The sequence below is a fragment of the Eumetopias jubatus genome, unplaced genomic scaffold (genome assembly GCF_037043125.1).
Source record: "Eumetopias jubatus isolate StellerSeaLion01/CBP00866 unplaced genomic scaffold, mEumJub1_p1.0 scaffold_10, whole genome shotgun sequence".
In the NCBI taxonomy this organism is placed as follows: Eukaryota; Metazoa; Chordata; class Mammalia; order Carnivora; family Otariidae; genus Eumetopias; species Eumetopias jubatus.
Genome location: NW_028274816.1, coordinates 23,644,247 through 23,661,898, shown reverse-complemented (window position 1 = coordinate 23,661,898; position 17,652 = coordinate 23,644,247). Strand labels below are relative to the sequence as shown.

Genomic DNA, 17,652 nt, shown 5'->3' with positions numbered 1-17,652 from the left:
ACACGGCAACCAGAGTGAGCCTGTTAAAAGGCAGGGTAGGTTGTGTCCACTCCGCTGCTTAAAACCCTCCAGTGACCCCAACTCACTCCAACTAAAAACCATCATCCTTACAATGGGCTGCAAGGCCCTCCATGACCTGCCCATCTCTCCCCTTGCCCCTAGGACCTCTTTACCTCATCCTACTACTCTCTTTGTTCACACCCCTGCAGCCATCCTAGCCTCCTAGGTAGCCCACAAACCTGCCAGGGGTGCTCTTTCTTACAGCTACTGAATTTGCTGTCCCCTCCACCTGGACCACAATGTCCCCACTCACACGGCTCTTGCCCTCACCTCCTTCGGATCATTACTCAACAGTCACCTTCCCAGGAAGGCATCTCTACAGACCCTATGCAAAACTGCAGCCCCAGCCAACATTCCACATTCCGCTTCCCTCCTTTATTACAATAAAATACGCATTTTACTTGGTTATTTTATTGCTCCCTTCCACTAAAATTTAAGTTCCACAAGGGCAGGGGTTTTTGCTTTTCTTGTGTACTATATTCCCAGTGTTTAGAAGAGCACTGTCCAATATGATGTTTAATTTTCTAGGAAACACATTTTAAAAAGTGAAAAGAAGCAGATGAGATTAATTTCAATTATATTGCATTTAACCCGATAAACCTAAAATGTTATCATGTATTAGCATATGTTATTATATTAATATTATGCTTGTTATAACATTTTAAAAAATCAGTGACATATTTTACCTTTTTTTTTTTTCTTCAAACTGACTCTTCAAACTCTGGTGTGTACTTTGTACTCCATAGCATATCTCCAGTACTCACCATACTGGACAGTGCAACTCTAGAGTAGGCACTTACATATTCATTGAATGAAAGAATGTTCTCCCAGGAAGAGACATCTATGGTATAGTACAGAGTCTTTTAAACTTCAATTTCATGCTATATTCACATTTTTTGGAATGATATATATATACTATTTTTTCCTTAAAATGTCATACTTTTTATACTTGAAAAAATGCTTTAAAATAAAATTTTATATTCCTTCTATTAATGGGAGAGAATGGGTCTATGACCAAAAGGCCTGAGCTTGAGTCCCTGCTCAGTCATTCACTAGCTCTGGAATCTAAAGCAAGAACTTCACTGAGCCTCAGTTTCCACATCTGTGGAATAGGGACAATCCTGACCTTTGCAGGATCATGGTCACAAGATGTTGGTAAAAGCTCCCTGTAACCAAGGAAGTCATCATTAGTTAAAAGCGACCAAGAAGCTAACTCAAGCCTTTTTCCCATACCCATCATTTTCATATGGACCAATATAACACAGAAAATGGTCTGATAAGAGAAGAGCTAGGTCTTGGGTTCAAATCCCTTGTCCTCCACTTATAGCTGTGTGACATTCAGAAAGTTATTCATTCAGCAAACATTTACCAAGTGCCCACAACATGCCAGCCACTAGGGTGGTAGCCAAATAAGATATGAACACTGCCCTTGGAGGATGTGCAGTCTAGGAGGAAGAAAGACACCAGTAAACAAGAAAGCAACAAATTGTTCAAAAAAAAAAAAAAACAAGTCGCTCTCCCTTAGGTCTGTTTGTTCATTGTTAAATGTGAATAATACCTCCCCAGCCTAACTCAAAGGCCACTACAGAAAATAATTTTTAAATGTTTGTCAAATACTCCAAAAACTTTAACTTGTATGTCAGCAAAATCATTTTTTTTTCTACTTGTAATCCAAAACAACTCCAGCTCCTCTGAATATCCACTTTGAACATTCACTCCAGTTACACCACATCTATGAAATTTATTTCACTTCTGCAAATTTTAGTAAACATGAGGAAAAAGAGGATAAGCAGCTTTCACACAGGTATTTAATATCAAAATAATGATTCAGGTCCCAATGCTAAGGAACACAACAAAGACCTCTCAGTCACTCTACCTAGTTACAGTTTGTCCAGATAAACAGTCACATGATAAGGGAAACTGAATAATTTAAACCGAAGAAAGAAGAGAAGTCATAAAGCAGTACAGACAGACACTCTGTCCAAGATTTCTGCAGTCACTGTTGCTGAGGTAATGCTGGGCTAAGTCGTGGTCAACAGTTTAGGCTAAAAGCCATTTTATGGCCACAGCAAAGTGCCCACACTCCTTTTTTAAGCCTCGAAGTTGATGTGATCTGGGAAAAATCTCAAAGAAAGATGATCTGAAGGGCTAGGTTCCCAAGAAGTGGAACCCTACCCAACCAGGACTAAGTGGGTGTGACGAAAGCAAAATGATCAAGATTCTGTGATGCTTCCTGAAGTTTGAAAAAACTGAATGGGACCGAAATCAAAGTCTCGGGTAACAATCATTTCCAAAAAGAAAAGGAAGAAGACTCTCAGCTGGTTTCACACATCTTCCTGATTTCTCCTTTCCCTCCATGTCATATACTCAGGCGCCCCCTTCCAGCTCAGTCCCAAGTCGCCCCTTCCTCCAGTCCCGATCCCTCCACAAAGGTCACGCCTCTTCATCCCTGGCACCTAAGCTCCTTTCCCTCTCCCGGCAGGACTCGCTGGCCACCGCCCCCCCCGCGGCTGTCTCCGCGCCCACCTCCAAGCACCCCCGCGCGCGGCCCTCCGCACGCCCACCCCGCTCGGGCGGGAGCCGGGACACCCCTCCTCGGAGGCCGGAACCGCCGCGCCAGGCCCCTCCCACAGGAAGCCGCCGCCCCCCGGCGCCCGGACCGCACCGCCCCGGCCCACCCCGCGCCGCCCGCCGTTCCCCGCCCGCTCCGCGCCCCCGACCCGCCCGCCCGCCGCACCCCCCGCGCCCCCCGCGCCCATCGCGCCGGCGCTCGCTACCTGCCGCGGCCACAGAAGCGGCGCCCAACTCCGCTCCCACTTCCGCCTTCCACCGCCCTCACTCGGGCCGGGTCACGTGACTGCGCGCGGTCACCTGACCCGGAAGAGGCTGGCCGGACCCGCAGGTGTGGACATCCTAGGCCTGGCTTGGGCGCCTTTGGCCGGGAGCCGGCCCTCTTATCCTTTGTATGTGTCAAAGTGGAAGGGGTTTGCACTCAGCAGCTGGTCCCGGAGCAAGCAAATAAGTTGAAGGCTCGGTGTCTGCCAGGCGCTTCATTCACTCCCTCAACCCCGGAGGCGGGTCTATCATTAGCCCCATTTTACAGGTGAGAGGAAGCCAATCAAGTCAACAAGTATTTATGAGCTACTTAGGGTTACCCAGTAAATACGGACGCCTATTTAAATTTGAATTTCAGATAATCAACTATGCAATATGTAGATGTACCCCCAAATACTGCAGGAGAGTATTATACTATAAATATTCCCATGCCATATGTCAAAAAAAATTATTTGTTGTTTAGCTAAAAATTGGGGCATTCTGTATTTTTACTAGCTGTATCCGGCAACCCTATACCTAATAGATACCAGGCACCATTCCAGGCTCTAGAAACAAAAGTAGGGGCGGCTGGGTGGCTCAGTCGTTAAGCGTCTGCCTTCGGCTCGGGTCATGATCCCAGGGTCCTGGGATCGAGCCCCGCATGGGGCTCCCTGCTCCGCGGGAAGCCTGCTTCTCCCTCTCCTACTCCCCCTGCTTGTGTTCCCTCTCTCGCTGTCTTTCTGGCAAAAAAATAAAATCTTTTAAAAAAACACACACACACACACAAAAGTAGCCTTTATGGAGCATCTGTTTTTGTGACATAGAGCTAAGATAGGAAAGCTTCAAAACCCCTGGTTGGGTCCATAAAATGCCCCGCCACACCAAACTAGACCCCATTCTCTTAATCTACAAAGCAGATAGAATTTTATTAGTTATAAAGAATATTTTAAATCAACATTCTGTACTGATAGTATGGACCTTCACCTTTGATAAGTTGGATGAAGACTCAATTTTTTCACTCTTAATCAGCATTAACTAAAATTAATACTAATCACTTAATTAGCCTTAAGCATTGCGAATTAATTCTGTTATTTTGGGGGTTTCGAATTTACATGGATCCTATTATGCATGCAAATTAAATTGGTTGAGCACTTTGTCTCTACTTTTCCTATTCCCCTTCCAAATCCAGGAGATGGTATTTCATGGAGATACAGGCCTCTCTTAATATCTTAAAACTCTACATTAATTCCATTTATATAAAACTATTAAAACTTCTCTAGTTCCACTGAAGGAAGCTTTCCTTATTCCAGAGGAATTAGGAAAGGATTCCTTGATTTGGTGGCATTTGAATAGATGTTTACCAAAAGAAAGGACTAGGCGGGGGCTCCTGGGTGGCTCCTTTAAGAGCCGTTAAGCGTCTGCCTTCACCTCAGGTCATGATCCCAGGATTGTGGGATGAGCCCCTCATGGAGCCCCGCATCGGGCTCCCTTCCCTGCAGGGAGCTTGCTTCTCTCTCTCCCTCTGCCTGCCACTCCCCCTGCTTGTGCGCTCTCCCACCCTGCCCCTGCTCTGTCAAATAAATAAATAAAAACTTTAAAAAAAAAAAAGGACTAAGCGAACATGCTCACAATTGTGCATTAAAGGACTAAAACCTAAAGTGTATACACACACACACACACACACACACACATATAGTCACCTATGAGGCCGTACATGATCCCTCCCCACACCTCATCTCCAGTTACTCTTTTTGGATTTGACTTTCCCTTTGCCTGGAAAGCACTTTCCCCAGAATCAGATGGCTGACTCCTTCATCTCTCATCAGATGTTTGCTCAACTATCACAGTAAAGCCTTTCCTGATCAGCCTGTTTAACCATGCAACCCATCTATTACTTCCCGTCCTACCAGCCCCTGTTCCTGCTTTATTTTTTTTGTCCAGATTTCCTCCATACTTACCACTATCTGACATATATGAATGTATGCATGTGTGTGTATGTAATCTGTTTCCCACTACAAGAATTTTGAGACAGGAGCCATATCCCTAAAGCCATATTCGTAAAGCAGTGCCTAGCTCACAGGAGGTCTCCTTAAGCAAACTGCTGAATGAATAGATTTCATCAACATTTATTGAGCACTGAACACATTGCTGTAGATCCCACAGTATAGAAGACTTTTCTATAAGACACACAAAAAAATCTAAAGTATGTTTTCATAAAAGTGTCCCCTGAAAGTTAAAAGGTAAATTGAAATGTTCATTTGAGGAAAAAGACCCCTAAAACACAGTCCCTGATTTCCAACTTACTTAAAGAGGACATACAATTGGGGTCCCTGGGTGCTCAGTCAGTTAAGCGGCTGCCTTTGGCTTGCGTCATGATCCTGGGGTCCTGGGATCAAGCCCCGCACCACATTTGGCTCCCTGCTCAGCGGGGAGTCTTCTCCCCCCACCCCTGCTCCTCCCCCTGCTCATGTTCTCTCATTTTCTCAAATAAAATCTTTAAAAAAAAAGATACACAATTAATTACAGTGCAAAGCAGAAATAATAGCTGCTCATTGAGCAACAGAACTAAAACGTCTTAAGTGTGATAAGAAAGAAAAGTTCAAATCTGTCCTTGGGGAAAAGTCTGATTTGAGTAATCAGAGACTGGTTTACAGAAGGGACCACTGAACTGCTTCTTGGAGACTAAGCAAGTAATGATTGGCCAGCACAATTTTCTGGAAGAAGGAAAAACAAGGGCAAAGACAGAGACAAAAAGTTTGGGACACTCCCAAGAATGTTCAAAGGAATTCTAGGGATACTTACTGATTTCACATAGTGTTTCTTCTGCATCAAGTTTTTCTCTCCCCCTAGCCCAGTGTTAAGTGCATAGTTTCGCAGCCTCTCCATGTACAGTCCTGGAAATGAACTCAGATCTTCACTGGCACACAAGTAAGGTCTTTCTCTCTCTCTCTCACTCTCTTTTTTTTTTTTTTTTTAAGGATTTTTATTTATTCATTTGAAAGATAGAGCACAAGTTCGGGGCGTGGGTGGAGGGGCTGAGAGAGAAGCAGATTCCCAGCTGAGCAGGGAGCCCGATGCAGGGCTCAATGTGGGGCTCTATCCCAGGACCCCAGGAACATGACCTGAGCCAAAGGCAGACGCTTAACCAACTGAGCCACCCAAGCGCCCGAACCTTTCTTTTTTCATAAAGGGCTTCACATGTAAAAATTGATATTATCTCCAAATGAGTCATACATTGAATCCTTCTACATGTGTTTCAAAGTGTTAATTTAATGCAAACTGTTTAAAGTGACCATAATTTGTGTAATAGTGTTAGATTTCTTTACCTTTTGAAAAACCATAAACTGCAAAAAATTGAAGTGTTTCAGGGCTCACTTCACCTGTGAGAGACCCTGTCCCCAGATACCCTCAGCTACCACACATACTACCTTCAATTTCCTGAACGCCACTTGGGACTTTCATACCTCAGTGCCTCTGCCCTCCTTGTCCTTCAAGATCTGGCTCCAAATTCACAGACTCTGAAGGTGCCCCTAGACACTACACTAAATACCATTCTGTTGGGGCGCCTGGGTGGCTCAGTCGTTAAGCGTCTGCCTTCGGCTCGGGTCATGATCCCAGAGACCTGGGATCGAGCCCCGCATCGGGCTCCCTGCTCCGCGGAAAGCCTGCTTCTCCCTCTCCCGCTCCCCCTGCTTGTGTTCCCTCTCTCGCTGTGTCTCTCTCCATCAAATAAATAAATAAAATCTTCAAAAAATCAATCAATCAATAAATAAATACCATTTTGTTATATCACCCAACCCATGGTGGTATAAAGGAGCTCCCAATACATATTTGTGGAATAAATTAGATTCCTTCTAAGGCTTTAGGGGACTTGGAGACTAATGTTACAAGGTAACAGAAAAGCAATTAAAATACTATTAAAAATGACAAAAGATACAAGGTGTCCAGAGACCTTTTGTATTAATAAATATTCTCAGTGTTCACTGGAGAATGAAGGGTTCCAAGCCTGATCTTCCTTTTCCTGAATGTTCCCCTAAATCTGTGGTTCTCAAGTGTGCCCCCAGCTCAGCAAGAGCAGCATCGCTTAAAACTTATTAGAAATGCACATTCTCAGGCACTGCCCAGATCTACAAATCAGAATCTGAGGAAGAGGCCTGGCCATCCATTTTTGGTTTTGTTTTTGTTTTTAAGATTTTAAGTAACCTCTACACCCAATGTGGGGCTTAAACTCAGGACCCCAAGATGAAGAGTTGCATGCTCCACAGGCTGAGTCAGCCAGGCACCCCTAACCCATCTGCTTTTACAAGCTTTCCAGGTGATTCTGATGCACACTCCAGTTTGAGAACCACTGATCTAGATCATACTTCTCCATCCTAGGGTTTACAGAATTATTACTGCCAACTTTAATAAACCTCTTCTATTATGGAGTCCAGCTCCCGCATCCTCCCTTTTTAGGCAATAGGAGCAATCAATTAAAGAAGGAGAGAAGAGAATACTAGTGTTGAGTGGATTATATAGTCTAGGCATGGGTATTCAGAGTAAGGGGAATAAATGTAGAGGGGTCACAGGCACCCCAACTATTTCAGAAATGGCATCAAGGGGAGTACTGGTTTAAAAAGAAGGTATGGAGGTAGGGGGCACCTGGGCGGCTCAGTCAGTTAAGCCGTCCAGCTCTTGGTTTTGGCTCAGGTCATGATCTCAGGGTAGTGGGATTGAGCCTGGTATAGGGCCCCACAATCAGCGGGGAGTCTGCTTGGGATTCTCTCTGTCCCTCTTCCTCTGCCTCTCACCCCGACACATGCTCTTTTTCTCCCTCTCTCAAATAAATTAAATCTTTTTTTAAAAAGTGAACGTGGGAATTAAGATGACTCACATTCTTACCTTGAGTGCCTTTGTTGGAAATGCCACTCGTAAAAAATAAGAACTCTAACGAGTGAAAAAAGTTTAAGCAGGTTGAGAGAGAATTATATCAATTTTAACCTTCCCCCTGAGTGAAGATAACCTAAAATTTTTATCTATTTTTAATGTATTTGTTTTTAAAGATTTTATTTATTTGACAGAGAGAGCACAAACAGGGGGTGTGGCAGGCAGAGGGAGAGAGAGAAGCAGGCTCCCCGCTGAGCAGGGAGCCCAGACTCTGGGCTCCATCCCAGGACCCCGGGATCACCACCTGAGCCAAAGGCAGACACCTAACTGGCTGACCCACCCAAGCACCCCAAGATGTCTAAAATTTTTAGATGGATGTTTCCAGAAAGCTAGACTGGGTAATAAATAGGGATCGAATCTAAAGATTTGGGAGGCATTCCTATAATGTAATAATTGAAGCCTTGAGGACAGATAGTATTGCTGAAGGAGAGAACTCAGAAGGACAGAGGGGCCAAGACAGTTCCGCGGAGGGTGCCTGGCATGCAAGGCAGAATAGAGTCCAGTGAAGGAGGGTGGAAAGCCATCAGAGAGGCAGGGGGACCAGGATCCTTAAGTATTACCAAAGTCAGGGGAGGAGAGACCGTCCAGAAAGAGGACATGGTCAGCAACGTCAAATTTGGCAAAGAAACAGAAAGCTGAGAAATCAAAACAAAACAAAACTTGATATGATCAGCTAGAACATTAGAAACAGCTTTCCATCGTGCCATTTCAGGCAGGGCAGGTAGCACAGGAGCCATTGGCTCTGAAGATTGGAGAGAATAAATGGTAAGCGAAGTGGAGACAGATGTTTGGGGAAAGACAGGGAATTTGGGCAACTTCTGAAAGGGATGCCTAGGGCACCGAAATGTTTTTGAGGGTAGGATGAATAAATTCTCATCGAGGGTTAAGATTGAAGACTTGACAAAGAAGGCTTGTTAATGACTCAATGTCGCTGAAGATGAATGACAGAAAACCCACGTCATCATTCTGCTGAAATTCTGCATGAATTTTAACAGGCCAGATCCCATAATTCTAGAATCTCAGATTTGAAAAGGAATTTAGAAGTCATCTAATACTCCCTTTCAGTTCCATCCAGCAAAGGATTGTTTGCTAGTAAATTGCGTGCCTTGCTTAGAGAAATGGGCGAGGTTGTCAAAGACTCTCAAAATGAAGTGGGAGTACGTAAGCCGCGGTCCAATAGAGCATAGTGGATAAGAAAGTGGCTCAGGGGTTGGTTTGTCGGTTAATCAATCTTTCTTTCTTTCATTTTTTTTTTTTTTTTTTTTTTTGGTAAGTAGACTCCACGCCCACGACCCTGAGATCAAAAGTCGCCCCCAGGTGTTAATCTTACAACCGAATACTAGACATGTTAGCTGAGCCTAGCTGTCTTGAGTAGCCATCCCTTACTTGTAAAACAGTACCTATCTCATAGACTTGTGATCTTTAAATGACCTGTAGTTTCTCCGTATTGACTGACTTGTAACAATAAGACTATCGACAGGTTTTACATTTAAAAGTAAAGAAGGCGCTAAGGGGTGGACGCAGAAGCCTGTCTCCTACGGTGTCTCCCTAAGTTTGACCCTGCCCACACCTGGCTGGGCTCCCGGCAACCTCGCGCATGCGCGCGGGTAGCCCTGAGCCGGAAAATGCCTATGCGGCCGCCAGGTGGCGCCGCTAAGTCACAATTGTACCTCCCTGCTCCCAGAGGCCCTCATTGGGATGTAGGGGTGGAGCCAGCTCCGTGCGCAAGCGCGCTGAGGGCGCGTTCGATCAAGATGGCGCCTGTGGAGCACGTTGTGGCGGATGCCGGGGCTTTCCTGCTAGATGCGGCTCTGCAGGTACAGAGAGCTACCGCCAAGAGGAGCAGGGTCTGGGCTGGCGACCCCTGAAGTAGTGCGGGAAGTCGGGGGCGCATTGCGTGGTGCGGACAGGTGTGAGCTGGGCGGGTCTCTCCGCAGGACATCGGGAAGAACATCTACACTATCCGGGATGTAGTGAACGAGATTCGGGACAAGGCCACGCGCAGGCGCCTCGCCGTCCTGCCCTACGAGCTGCGTTTCAAGGAGCCCTTCCCAGAATACGTGCGGCTGGGTGAGTGCCTCTGCCCTGGTGTCGATAGCGAAGCCGGGTCTCACGCTACCCGCTCGGGACCGACTCGGGTGCGAGTTGAGATCTGGGTATTTATCAGCATTTGATTCAGAAACGGCACGTTCTAGGAGATCATGGCGGCAGAGAGGCTCCCTGGGTCAGGAGTCAGCCAGGCCTTGCCAGTTACTAGCTATATACAAGTTACTTAATCTTTCTGGGGACGTCCTAATGGTGATTAGTAGGATTTGGTTGAAGGATAAAATGAAAAGCTTTTAGTACAGTGCCTGGTACCTAGTAAGTGCCCAATAAATTTTAGCTGCTAATATCAGCTTTTTAGAAAATGTGTTCTTGTTACAAAGCGGAGTTGTTGCGGAGCAGTCCAATAATTTTGTTTCATCACAAACTACAACAGTTATTGACTGAATTAACTTTTAATCCTATTTGGAATCTGAATATGCTATTAATCTGGATTGTTATACTTAGAATCAAAGAATTTTAGACCAGAGAAGAGACCTTCTATTCCAACGTAATACCGGAGTTTAATAAGGAATTCTCACCATTTGCAGACATGCTTTTGGTGACTTTCTGTTAACTTTGTTCTCCTGTTCCTTCCTCGGCGCTGGATAAGGAGGTCACGGTACACCTAACTGGCATGAATTTTAATGATAGAGAATACAAATGTCTCAACAGTGAGTAGAAAAAAGGAAGTGGATGAAAGTATTAAAAGGGTTTTCTTGGGATGTTGATCCTGAGTTCTTTTTCATACTTTGACTATGGTTATCCAAGGTTATATGGCTTTCTGTTTCTAATTTGAGTTGGGACTCTCTTTACAGTGACTGAGTTTTCAAAGAAAACTGGAGACTATCCCAGCCTCTCTGCCACAGATATCCAGGTGCTGGCACTCACCTATCAGTTAGAAGCAGAGTTTGTTGGGGTGTCTCACCTAAAACAAGAACCGGAAAAGGTAAATCAATAGGATTATTAGTTTTCTTCCTTTTAACTTTTTTATTCTGGGAACCATCAGATATACAGAAGTAGAGGGAATAGTATGATGGACCCAGTTTCCGGATTACTCTGTCTCCACACTTATCAAGTCATGATTTATCAGGTTTCATTTCTACTGACACCCAGCCCTTAGTATTTTGGAACTCATTGTATTTCATTGATATTTCTTGGTGTCTCTCTTTAAAAGCAAAAAAAGACCCCACAAAATCGTTACACAGAATTAATAGTAATTCCCTAATATTGTTAAATGTCCACCTAGTGTTCACATTTCCTAATTATTTTACAATTTTTTTTAACAAATGCGTCTCAGTCCCTTTTGATCTGTAGGTTTTTAGGAAGGGTTGGTCAAATTTGGAAAATGCAGAAATAGAGCAAAAATCAACTATATTCTTGCTATTTTTTAAAATAGGTTTCTTTCCAAAAGCAAGAAAGAACACTATGTGCTTGCTTTTTTTTTTTTTTAAACTCTTGCCACCTTCAAAATTCTAGATTCCTATTGTACTTTTAGGGACTTGCCCCCATTGGCTAGGTTGAAGAGACTAATTGATTAGTGGCTGGGTCCTGTTGGCTTTTTCCACGCCAAAAGATTTTCGAAGCCAAATAATCATGTAATAATTAATTTCAAATAGTGTTAAGAATTGCTTAATATTCTCTGTCTAAAGTCATCAAAAGTCTTCTGAACTCACATTTGTGTACGAATTGGACCTGCCATCACTTGTTTTCAACCAGGTTTAGAGTCCTCTAATCCAAAGAGTCTAAAACTGATGTGTAAAACACAGATTTCTGTGTGTCACCAAAATGTTTTAGGGAGACAGGGTAAAGGGAAACATAAAGCCGGAGTCTGTGACTGAGCACAGTGTGACTAGTATCTGGGTTTCCATTTGGCATCCATCAATTCATGATTCCTAAAAATTGCCCTTTTCCTGCAGCCTATTGGGCAGAGATTAGGTTCTTTGTTTTTTTGGGTTTTTGTTTTTTTTTTTTTAAGTAAATTCCATGTGGGGCTTGAACTCATGATCAAGAGTCTCCTGCTGTACCCACTGAGGAAGCCAGGCCCCCAGGAGTTGGATATTTTGTATCAGAAGCCTTAAAACAGTGTATTTTTAAAAAAAATAATACAGTATCTTTTGACCTAGCAATTCCATTTCTAGGCATTTATCCTAAGTATGTAACTAAAGATACATGCAATTTTTATAAGTAATGCTGTTCACAGCGTTATTTATGTGGACAAAAAAGAAACGTTCTAAAGTGGTTATTTGGTAGTTGTGGGATCACTGAATAATTATTTTTATGTTTCCCAATTCTCAGTAACTGTGGGGAAGATATTTTGTTTTCTATTCATTTTAGTTACTCTCTCAAGGTGAATTTTTAAACTGTGTATTTCTCTGCTTAGAGCTCTCTCTTTTTTCTTTTTAAAGGTTAAAGTGAGCTTATCAAGTCAGCATCCAGAAACTCCTCTACACATTTCTGGTTTCCATCTGCCCTCAAAGGTAATTGCTTAGACAAGCCACACTCTCCTGCCCTCTTGTGCTACCTAGCTCCACAAATTTTGTACACTGAGCCACATTTATCTAGACTACTATCCTAGGTTGTCCATCCCTGTCTGATCGGACTTGTGTCATCTGTCATTCCATCTATAGTCCTCTCAGTTTTTAGGTTTTAAAATCCTTATTCTTTTAACCTCAGCCTAAACCCCCACGAGAAACGCTACAACACGGACACCCAGCTGGTGAGCCCGAGAACCTAGAATTCAGTTCCTTCATGTTCTGGAGAAACCCCTTGCCTAATATTGATCATGAACTGCAGGAGCTGCTGGTAAGGCCCTGATGTGTGATCCCCTGATGACAGCACGCCAGCTTCTTAACTGCTCTTCCTGTGGGCTGGGACTCTGTGACTTCCATTGTTTCAGATGGAGAAAGGTGATGATGTTCCAAGTGCGGAGGAGGAGGAGGAGGAGGAAGAGGCTGGATTTGAAGAAAGGAAACAGGAGGGTAGTGACGACGATGGGGGTGGCTGGATAACCCCCGGCAACATCACGCAGATCCAGCAGGCGACAGAGCAGTGTGCTGTCCCGAAGGCCGTGCGGGTTGGCTGCGTGACTACGGACTTCGCCATGCAGGTGGGCGGATGGGCGGCGGCCGGCCCTAGGCTCTAGTTCAGAACCTGTCACGAGCAGGGGTCCCTCTGAGGTTTGGGGGTATGTACAGCTCTACTCTGAGGCTTCTTTTCCTGGTTCTTGAAACTTCACCCGTGCTCTTTATTTATAGTTTATTTTCTAGTTTTGGTTTGAAACTAGAAAATCAATATAGTGACAAAATCTGTATCTTGTATTAAGTTTTTAACGTTTACTGTGGATGGTCTCTTGATGGTTCTCATTCAGTATGTTTCATGTTCTGTTCTCAGTTAGGTTCTTGGAAAAAGTAGAGGTTTCCAGCTCCCAAAAGAGTGTCTTGCCTTTGACAAGATAAATGTCTTTGTTAAGAGAGATTGCTAGTGAGGGGCCCTGGGCAAAAGACCTGGGCCCTTGAAATACAAGAGAAATCTAGGTCCCTTTTCTAGTCTGTGTGTCTTGAGAGGCCTCCTAAGCTTACTCTCCCTTAGCGGAAGTCCCTTAGAACCAAACCAGGCTTTGTGAAGTCCTTTCACTGTGATTATACGGATGTTAAAAGAAACTGTGGTTTTGCTGACTTGGTTGCGCTTTGACTTGTCGGTCGCAGAACGTCCTGCTTCAGATGGGGCTGCACGCGCTGGCGGTGAATGGCCTGCTGATCCGCGAGGCCCGGAGCTACATCCTGCGCTGCCACGGCTGTTTCAGGTACACGGCTGGTGGTCTGGACCCACAGCCTCTGTGGAACGCTTTTCTCTCCTGTCCTTTCGGCCAGTCTTCAGAAGGATGGCCTCGTGTTCAGGTTTTCCTCCACCTTGTCCTTCATATGTGGCTAGGTTCGGTCCTCACCATAGCACTGAAACCTCTGGGACAGTAAGCTCCTGCTTATTATCTTAGTCGTAGGAATAAAGATGTGGATTGTGGAGCAGAGAGGCCTCATCATTTAACCATACGTACTGAAACATTGATGGATGAAATGATGCCTGGGACTTGCTTTGAAATAATACACAGGTGGAAATGGTGGGGATAGAGAGAGAACCTGATGGTTGTTGAAGCTGGGTGAGGGGCCCATGGGGGTTCGTTGTGCTCTTTGGTCTACTTTATGTTTAGATTTTCTGTTTAAAAACAAAAAAAAAGGTGGAATGGATTCAGATTACACAGGTTCAGATCCAGATTTTGTCTCACAGTAGCTTTACAAAAGTTGGTGAACTTCTTGGTGCTTCAGATTTTTCTTGCATAAAATCGAGAAGAGTGTGATTTCTGGAACACAGGACGGGGTGCACTCAGGTGAACTGTTAGTTCACAGACCATGCCCTTCTCTTCCATTTCTCTTCTGGCTCTTGAAGTGGTCCTTGTGTGGGGATGGTGTTCTGTGGGCAGGCCCCAGGGTCCTGGAGACCTGCTTGGAGCAGACGAGACTGTACTACAGCTGTTGCCAGGGACCATCGCCCTGAGATCTTACACTGCAGTGGCTGAGAGCCTCTCCATAGATTCGGTCTAGATTTGGTGGCCATCATGTAGATCATCTCGTGGAGCAGCAAGGTGTCCTTAGTGCTGGGTCCCTAATGCTGTTCCACTGAGGATAAAGTTGCCTAGATGGACCACTGCTCCCCTGCTGGCTTCAAGACAACCAGTCACTCATGACCCAGGGGCCCCGCCCCACCCGCAGCCCCCACAGGTCTGCCTGTGATGTAGGGAACCACTTCTCAAAGCTTCCTCTGCATTCTTCTCCATCTTCAGTATGTAAATGTACCACACATAGGACAATAAAGCGCCTGGCTTCATGAAAGCCCATTTCCCCCATTGCCCTTTGCTACAAAACCCCAAGTTCCCCAAATGAACACGCCTTCTTAGCAGCTCTTAGAAACATTCTCCATTCTTGTGAGATTAGCCCAGTGACTGGATGGTTTCTTACACAGGATGATTAGTTCCTAGCATCTGTTGAGAGGTGCTTGGTTTCCTCTCGGAGACTTGCAGGTCAAGGGTTCAGCTTCTCAGGAGATTCATATTGCTCATCCCCTGACCCCTGGGAATGGAGGGGGAGTTCCTCAAGGACACGTATAAACACTGCCACTTGGTCCTTGACAGCAGTGGCTTTCTTGTCCAGGGTCCCTGTTGGGGCTCGAATGCATAGGGGCAAGGCGAGGCCTTAGGGCCTGCCCTCAGCACCCACAGCCATTCAACTCTGGCAGCTCTCCAGTGTTATCTGTGTCGTTCATTAATACGTTCTTGGCACTTTGGGAGCCACCTGCTGGCTTCACAGCCCGGCTGCCATCTCAGGAATATGCCCCTGGACTAAATACCATGATGTTAGGAGCACTAACTGGAGCCAGGTTCCCCGGCCTTGTATCTGCCATTCCCTAGCTCTCTGACCTTGAGTAGGCTACCGTATCTTGCCTTGGTTTCCCCATCTGTGAGATGGACATAATGCCAACTCCATAGGATTGTTTTGATGTTAAACTTGTGGAATAATGCCTAACAGTTCAGTAAGACTTCATTACTAGTTTAACAACATTCGCTCAACTTCCATGTTTAAGGACTCACTGCCTGTGTCACTTCTTTCACCTTTGCCCTCAGCGCAGCGGGGTGGCTTGCTTGTATCGGCGGCACGAGGCCAGGCGGCCGTGGTCTGTGATGCGTCGGGGGCCGTTCAGCCTCCCCCCGTTCCTTGTCGCTTCGTCCTCCTGACACCCGTGACTCACCTTGTGCTCCGGGGATGGGGTTTGCCCTCCGTGGCTTCCGTGCAGAGCCTTTCTTTTTCTGTCTCCAGAACCACATCTGACATGAGCCGAGTGTTCTGCTCACATTGTGGAAACAAGACCCTGAAGAAGGTGTCCGTGACCGTCAGTGACGACGGAAGCCTGTGCATGCACTTCTCCCGCAACCCGAAGGTGCTGAACCCTCGGGGCCTCCGGGTGAGTGGCAGCATTCCCTTCCCCTTGCAGCCGGGCCTGAGGCTGGGAAAGCAAGACCTCTTAGCACCAGGATCAAAATCCACAGAGAGGACCAAGAAAGGCTTGGCATTTAACTGTCCCGCTGATTCCCTGAACCCAGCCTTACTTTATGGCGCAAGATGGTCTGGCGCTCTTCGAATTCCGTCCCTGCCCTACCATCAGCCATTTCTCTGTGGAGCTCAGATTCCTTACCAAGAGTGGGGTTTTGAAACAAAGAGCTGAGCACAGCGTGGGCTCATTGCCCTAGGGGGTCAGAGATGTCTCAGCCCACGGGGGACAGATTATAAACCGACGCATGTGTATGTAAATATACGTGGGAATATTTTCTATTCCTTATCTGTATTTTAAAATGAGTTTTTAGGGCGCCTGGGTGGCTCAGTCGTTAAGCGTCTGCCTTCGGCTCAGGTCATGATCCCAGGGTCCTGGGATCGAGCCCCGCATCGGGCTCCCTGCTCCGCGGGAAGCCTGCTTCTCCCTCTCCCGCTCCCCCTGCTTGTGTTCCTGCTCTCACTGTCTCTCTCTGTCAAATAAATAAAATCTTTAAAAGTAAATAAATGAGTTTTTAAGTTCTGTTTCAACCCAGCAGATTTCATCGTAGCCCTCCCTCGTATCTTGACACCATTTTCCACCATTATTTGCTCAATCTGGAATTCTCATTTCAGAATTACTAACCCACAGCAGTGAAAATGGTACCTGCTTAGTAGAGTTCGGTGTTTGGAGGTGACTCCATTGCTAGCTGAGGGCGTGTCCCCACAGCACGAGTAGCAGGGAGTGATATGCTCCACTCATGTCATCTCTCTGCATCCCGAGCCATCAGTACGCTTGACATTAATAAGATCGGACGTGTTTGAATAGGGTGCCCCATCCTAATGGCCTTTTCTCCTCTCATTTGCAGTATTCACTTCCCACTCCCAAAGGGGGCAAATACGCCATCAACCCCCATCTGACCGAGGACCAGCGCTTCCCTCAGCTGAGACTCTCCCGGAAGGCCAGGCAGAAAACGGACGTGTTTGCCCCTGACTACATAGCTGGGGTATCTCCTTTTGCGGAGAATGACATCTCCAGCCGGTCCGCCACCCTGCAGATCCGAGACAACACCTTGGGAGCGGGGAGGAGGCGGTTAAATCCCAATGCTTCCAGAAAGAAGTTTGTGAAGAAGAGGTGAAGCGCAAGCTCTATGGGGCCGACAGGATTGCCACTGCAGCTGCTGAGGTGCTCAGGGGCCTCATTTCCCCAGCCGTCAGGCTTCAGAACCATGTAGGTGGAAACAGTAGCCCTGGCTTATGCAGTGCTGCTTCCTGGCTCCCTGGGATGGGTCGGGTCGGGTTCGTGATGGAACTGGGCCATCCCTTGGCCTGCAAGCATCCAGAGAGCTGGGATTCCTGCCATGTTGGGAGTTTGACAGAAACAGAACGGTGCCGCGGAGCACATCCTCAGCATTCAAAGAAAGGAACTTCCAGCTGGTACTATTTTTCTAATAAATGTGGTCATAAGCTTCTGTGCCTTTTCATTAAGTCACCAAATGTTTGCTTTTTAGGCAATTGGAAGGTAGCACCTGAGCTGTATACTCAAGTATCAAGCATTTAGTTTTTTTTTTTTACAAGAAAATATACTAAGTTTCTTATAATAAACCTAAGAGCTACTATTTTTTCTTTTTTACAACTTACTCTTGGGACACCTGGGTGGCTCAGTTGGTTAAGCGTCTGGCTTTGGCTCAGG

At 45.8% G+C, this 17,652-nt stretch overlaps 2 protein-coding genes across 3 annotated transcripts in view; one reads left to right on the top strand and one right to left on the bottom strand.

Moving 5' to 3' along the window:
• Positions 1 to 2,925, bottom strand: part of WWP2 (WW domain containing E3 ubiquitin protein ligase 2) — a 142,450-nt gene extending 139,525 nt beyond the window's left edge. For both annotated transcript variants that reach the window (XM_028091849.2, XM_088027460.1), the window contains exon 1: positions 2,838 to 2,925. The gene's annotated coding sequence lies outside the window, so the exon portion shown is untranslated. The remainder of the gene's footprint in view (positions 1 to 2,837) is intronic.
• Positions 2,926 to 9,537: 6,612 nt separating this feature from the next.
• NOB1 (NIN1 (RPN12) binding protein 1 homolog) lies at positions 9,538 to 17,443 on the top strand. The gene is made up of 9 exons (XM_028096723.2): positions 9,538 to 9,617; positions 9,738 to 9,870; positions 10,701 to 10,831; positions 12,291 to 12,362; positions 12,559 to 12,687; positions 12,782 to 12,991; positions 13,590 to 13,687; positions 15,750 to 15,894; positions 16,829 to 17,443. Exons 1-9 carry the CDS (start codon positions 9,555 to 9,557, stop codon positions 17,096 to 17,098), a joined length of 1,251 nt encoding a protein of 416 aa, XP_027952524.2. The 5' UTR covers positions 9,538 to 9,554; the 3' UTR covers positions 17,099 to 17,443.
• Positions 17,444 to 17,652: the final 209 nt, after the last annotated feature.

Bases quoted from the DNA above. Each gene is read 5' to 3' on its own strand.
- NOB1 (XM_028096723.2), top strand. From the start codon at position 9,555: ATGGCGCCTGTGGAGCACGTTGTGGCGGATGCCGGGGCTTTCCTGCTA. The intron at 10,832-12,290 runs GTAAATCAATAG...TTCTTTTTAAAG, and splicing joins TAAAACAAGAACCGGAAAAG to GTTAAAGTGAGCTTATCAAG. The intron at 13,688-15,749 runs GTACACGGCTGG...TTCTGTCTCCAG, and splicing joins CGCTGCCACGGCTGTTTCAG to AACCACATCTGACATGAGCC.